The 5,935-nt window shown below is 35.1% G+C and overlaps 1 protein-coding gene across 1 annotated transcript; it reads left to right on the top strand.

Moving 5' to 3' along the window:
• Window positions 1-1,473: 1,473 nt before the first annotated feature.
• LOC102768108 (olfactory receptor 1030) lies at window positions 1,474-3,473 on the top strand. The gene is made up of 3 exons (XM_006756339.2): window positions 1,474-2,383; window positions 2,421-2,462; window positions 3,424-3,473. The coding sequence occupies exons 1-3, from the start codon at window positions 1,474-1,476 to the stop codon at window positions 3,471-3,473; spliced, it is 1,002 nt and encodes a 333-aa protein (XP_006756402.2).
• The last annotated feature ends 2,462 nt before the right edge of the window (window positions 3,474-5,935 follow it).

Here is a 5,935-nt window from a genome sequence, read left to right as displayed (position 1 = left end):
TCTGATGGGTTATGTCATCTCATCTCCCTACAATTCAGTTTCTCAGTGTTCAGAATGATCTTTACCTGTGTTATCTTCAAAGTGATTGCTAACCTTCTATGTATCCATGTGTATATATGAAAGAATGCAGATAGGAACTGGAAGCATTTCTAAATTTCTATTATAATATTTTCTTTGACTGATAACTTATTTAGATTTAAAAAATTTTCAAAGTATTGAGATACTTAAATTTATAATTTTATCTTTAGGCTCCAACTTAACTGCACAGTGTGATTACAGATAGAACCTGAATGAAAATCATTCTGTTGAAAACTTTTAGACTTGCTTTAGAGTGTATCTGTTCATCTCTAATTATGGAAATGCTACTGAAATAACATAATTAAGGCCTTTGGATCTTTTTACAATATTTAACCTGATAGCCGTAGCCAGATTATAAAATTTAATGTTAGTAAAATGGGTATAATTATTGAAATACCTCATGATATTTAATAGCTATGAGGATAAGATTTAAAACCAAAAGGTCTAAGAAATCATCTGTGTTTCTTGAATGCAAAATGGTCTGATATAGTATCTATTCCATAGGACATTTAGAATAAAATAAAATAATAAATGGAAAGTACTTTAATATGGTGCATGGAATATAAGAACCCAACAATTATTATTATTGTTCTTGCATTGTTACAACTTTAAGCAGCAAATTAATAAGATTTTTTAGTTTCACTTATATTCTTAGGGCATTGATCTGTACCTGTGTTATCTTCAAAGTGATTGCTAACCTTCTATGTATCTATGTGTATATAGGAAAGAATGCAGACAGGAACTCTAAGCATTTCTAAATTTATATTATAATATTTTCTTTGACAGATAACTTATTTAGATTAAAATTTTCAAAGTATTGAGATACTTCAATTTATAATTTTATCTTTAGGCTCCAACTTAACTGCACAGTGTGATTACAGATACAACCTGAATGAAAATCATTCTGTTGAAAACTTTTAGACTTGCTTTAGAGTATATCTGTTCATCTCTAATTATGGAAATGCTACGAGATAACATAACTAAGGCCTTTTGGATCTTTTTACAATAGCTACTGCAGGAATAGTGACCTTATAAGACATAGTGGAGCCCTGGCCGGTTTGGCTCAGTGGATAGAGCGTTGGCCTGCAGACCAAAGGGTCCCAAGTTTGATTCCTGTCTAGTGCACAGTGCTCAGTTGCAGGCTTCTCCCCAGCCTGGGCCCTGAATGGGGCACATGCAGGAGACCACCAATTGATGTGTTTCCCTCACATCGATATTTCTCTCTGTCTTTGCCTCTCTCTTCCACTCTCTCTAAAAATCAATGGAAAAATATCATCAGGTGAGGATTAAAAAAACAAAACAAACAATATTTAACCTGATACAATATTCAGTGATTAAAAAATTCCTTTATATCTCTCCTTAGATAAACTAATGCCTCTCCTATGAGACATAGAAATGTCCAGAAGAAACTACACTGAAGTGACAGAATTTATTCTCTTGGGCCTAACAAGTCGTCCAGGGTTGCAAGTTGCTTTTTTTGTGCTGTTCCTCATGGTCTACATAGTCACTGTGATAGGAAATGTGGGCATGATTGTTTTAATCAAAATTGATTCTCGACTCCACACTCCCATGTACTTCTTCCTCTCAAGCCTGTCTGTTCTAGATCTGTGTTTCTCCACAAATGTCACCCCCAAAATGCTAGAAAATTTCTTATCAGAGAAGAAGACCATCTCATATGCAGGTTGCTTGGTGCAGTGCTATATCGTCATTGCTGTGGTCCTCACAGAGCACTGCATGTTGGCTGTCATGGCATATGACCGCTACATGGCTATCTGTAATCCACTGCTGTACAGTAGCAGGATGTCCAAGAGTGTCTGTGTCCGCCTGGTCATCGTCCCTTATGTCTATGGCTTCCTCCTTAGCGTGATGGAGACCTTGAGGACCTACAACCTCTCTTTCTGTGGTGCTAATGAAATTAATCATTTCTACTGTGCTGATCCTCCTCTTATCAAACTGGCATGTTCTGACACCTACAGCAAAGAGCTATCGATGTACATAGTCGCTGGCTACAGCAACGTCCAGTCCCTCCTGATCATTCTCACATCCTACATGTTCATCCTTGTTGCCATCCTTCGAAGCCGTTCTGCAGAAGGAAGAAAAAAAGCTTTCTCCACATGTGGCTCCCACCTGACAGTGGTCACAATCTTCTATGGAACCCTCTTCTGCATGCATTTGAGACGTCCCACAGAGGAGTCGGTGGAACAGGGCAAAATGGTAGCTGTGTTTTACACCACAGTGATCCCCATGCTGAACCCCATGATCTATGGCCTCAGGAACAAGGATGTGAAAGAGGCATTGAGAAAAGCAATCTGGAGACAAAAATTGGGGAAATAAAAGTGCTCAACTGTCATTAAAAATATTTCTAGACATAGCTAGATATGATAGTATTGGGTTAGACATCTCTTTTTTTAAATATATTTTCTTGATTTTTTTACAGAGAGGAAGGGAGAGGGATAGAGAGTTGGAAACATCAATGAGAGAGAAACATCGATCAGCTGCCTCCTGCACACTCCCTACTGGGTATGTGCCCACAACCAAGGTACATGCCCTTGACCGGAATCGAACCTGGGACCCTTGAATTCTGAAGGCTGATGCTCTCTCCCTTGAGCCAAACTGGTTAGGGCTAGACATCTCTTTTTAAGCGAGTTTTACACAATACATTTTTCACATTTTGTGTCAGGTAGCTGATGAGGTTAAAATTCTCTGAACAAGTGCTTGAAAATAGGAAGAATAAGAGGTAACATTTAGGCAATTCATACACATTCCTACAAGGGCTAGTGTCATTTCTTACAGGAAAAAAAAAATAGTGGTTTAAACAAATCTAAATTTTCACTTTATTTTGTTTTTCTGTCAGGTAAAAAAAAAATCTGGAAGTAAGCAGTCTCCAATTTGTATGCCAGCTTTATTAGATTTGGTCTCTGAGTCCTTTACAGCTTGTGTTTTTGTTTGTTTGGGGTTTTTTTGTTTTAAAGATGACTTGCATTCCTACAGTCACTTTATGATGCACAATGGCTGCTCTGCAGCCAGCCCACATATGCAAATGATTCAAATGTTCTAAATGTCCTATACAAGATGTTTTCTCAGATCGTTGGGGCCAACTTAATCATATTCTCTAACCTCCCTGCAAAAGAGTTCAGGAAACTTTTATTCCAGGACACCATGTCAGGCTAAAGCATAAGGTTCTACCATTGCCTCTTTGATGAATAGCAATCTACACCACCCCGCTTTTAAAACATACCTCACTTTCAAATTTTACTCATTTAAGTAATGATTACCTAACCTACTTCCAATGACTCCCACTTCCAATTACTCAATACTTGAATTGAGTAACACTTTATTTCACAGGTGATGGGAGGATCTTAGATACCCGAAAACGTCTCCACAAATGTTCTTGAGTGAAATCCCTTTTAAAATATTTTGTCACATAATACTTTTCTCTCAGAGTCTCCATATTACAACTAAGTAAGCTTTTGTTTTCATTTTGCAGAATCATAAAAATGCCTTCATGGATGTGCTTTCTAAATGCATTTGGCTGTTGTAGAAATCAAGATTTTATAAGAGATTGTGTTTTCTTTATGTAGGCTAATGATACTAATTAATTCAATAAACTTTATTTATATGTGAGCATACTTAGTATCCTATGATATCCATGTAAGATTTTATTTGTGTCTTACCTTATAATGACTATTAGAAGGTGATAATACAATCTTGTTGGTGTTTTGGAATTTAGAGTGTGTGTCCATAAATACATTTAATCAAGTTATCTTTAGAAAATGTGGAGGAGGTGTGGAGATATTTTCACTCTTTTTCCCTCCTCAAGTCCAAAAAGACTATGCTATAATAAAACACATTCACCAGTCACACAGTGAAAATGAAACTCCTTTTGGGTCAGAAATTGAAATTTTTGGTCTGCTCTGTTAATAGTTGTGGGGCAATAGAGTGAGGTAATTAACAGTATAACTGGAATCAAATTCTGGAATCAGGAATCTATATTTTGATTCATTGAGGAGTGTGACCTTGAGTAAGGTACCATTTTCTAAGACTTATTTTGGGTTTTCGTGTTTTGTTTTGTTTTCTATAAAATGGCAATAATACAATTACCTAAGAAGATAATTATGAGAACCAGATTAAATTAAATTTGCAGTGTCTGGCACGTGTTAACTTTAATAAATGCTGTATTGTTGCTATGATTAAGTTTCTAGTTTGCCTTGCTTATAGACTGAGTAAGTTGAAGCATATATATTTTTCCAGCTTCCAGAAGCTACAATTTTAATTATAAGGAATAATATCATTCCCTCTTTCTCTGGAAAAGCCAAGTGGCATAGACTCTGAGTACAGAACATAAGATGACCTTATTCAAATTGAGTAACACCATCACCAGATTTAGTGTGATGCAAACCCAAAACAAATATTGTTATTTGATCCTAGACACATCCAAAACAACTTGAGATTGAGGGGAAATAAAATTGTGCAAACCTGTTATTGAAAAAACAAAACTCAACAGTCAACTCTTCCTCTAGAGATGTACTTCCTCCAGGGTCATTTCTAGGGGAAGCTTCTTAATTGCTTCTTTTTTTACTAAGGCAAAGATTTAAAGGAAATGTCTCTATGGACCTCCAGGTTCTCTTTTGCCTGGTATATATAAGTTGTTTTCCATCTCTTACACAGCATTCACTTTACAACTCTGCATCCTTACTTCAGATATTTCTCTTCATTCTCAGGTTGGTATAAAAATGAATTTGCCTAGAACTGCCAGATGAAGGTTGTATATTGGATTTTTAAAATTAATTAACATCAATTATTCCATATATGTTATCTGTGTGTATAGGTGCGTTATTTGTATATGTGAAAGAGAGAGAAATGAGGGAGAGAGAGAATTTTTCTATAGAGATTTGATAATTACAAACTATTAATGGAAGCTATAATTTTCAGGGGTTTATTTAATAACAATTGTCCTTTGTATATTTATTGTGTGTTAATGTATAATATATCTTTCATGCTCGTAAGTACACAATGAAATGATTATTATTATTGCTGTTACATCATATTAAGGCATAGAGAAACTAAAAACAAACAAAAAATAAAACCTTCCCAAGTTCATAGAATGTCATGGAGCTAGAATTCAACCAGACAATAGAAACATAATTTTTGAACTTTATACTTAATATTTTTCTCATTCTTGGTCCTTTGGGAGAAAAATCTATATCTATTGGAAACTTAATTTGAAAAACAGAGTGTTACAATATAGAAAATTTGTGTATATATTTTTCCTTTAAATGGTGAAGAAAATACTGTCAGTGCTTCTAAGATCCCAAATTCTCTATTTCTTTCCAGACTTTGTACTCCCTAAGATAAGACCTAACTACTCCACTTCTCCCTGTCAGTTCATCATAGCTGTTACCTGGTTAACCAACACTCAGGTTTTCATGTATTTAGCTTTTGCAAAATACCAACACCCCCATCTTTTATACTTCTTTTGTGAGGAAACATCTGTGGTACTGTGCAATCACATCTGACTTTCCAAATAAAAATTTCTCTCTTACTAATCTTTAAAAAATGCAGAAAGGTGAGCAGCTCTTTATCTTACTTTTGAGTCTCCAGAACATCACAGTGGATGACACCTAGTAGATTATAATTACATGTTAGATATGCCAAAGAGTCCATATGCAGGAAATGTGTAAAATGTATGAATATGGATGAATGCATATAAGTGGTTCACCCTTTTCACTCGGTTTTGATGATGACTCTGGTTAGTTTGGCCCACTCCGGTTTAAGTTAAGTACAAGTATGAGGTTAGATCCAATATATATATATATTGGATCTATATATATATCTTTAATATCTATCTATCTATATA

The sequence above is a fragment of the Myotis davidii genome, unplaced genomic scaffold, assembly GCF_000327345.1.
Source record: "Myotis davidii unplaced genomic scaffold, ASM32734v1 scaffold874, whole genome shotgun sequence".
Lineage (NCBI taxonomy): Eukaryota > Metazoa > Chordata > Mammalia > Chiroptera > Vespertilionidae > Myotis > Myotis davidii.
Note: the sequence above shows the minus strand (reverse complement) of the source record. Positions and strands in the feature narration are given on the sequence as shown.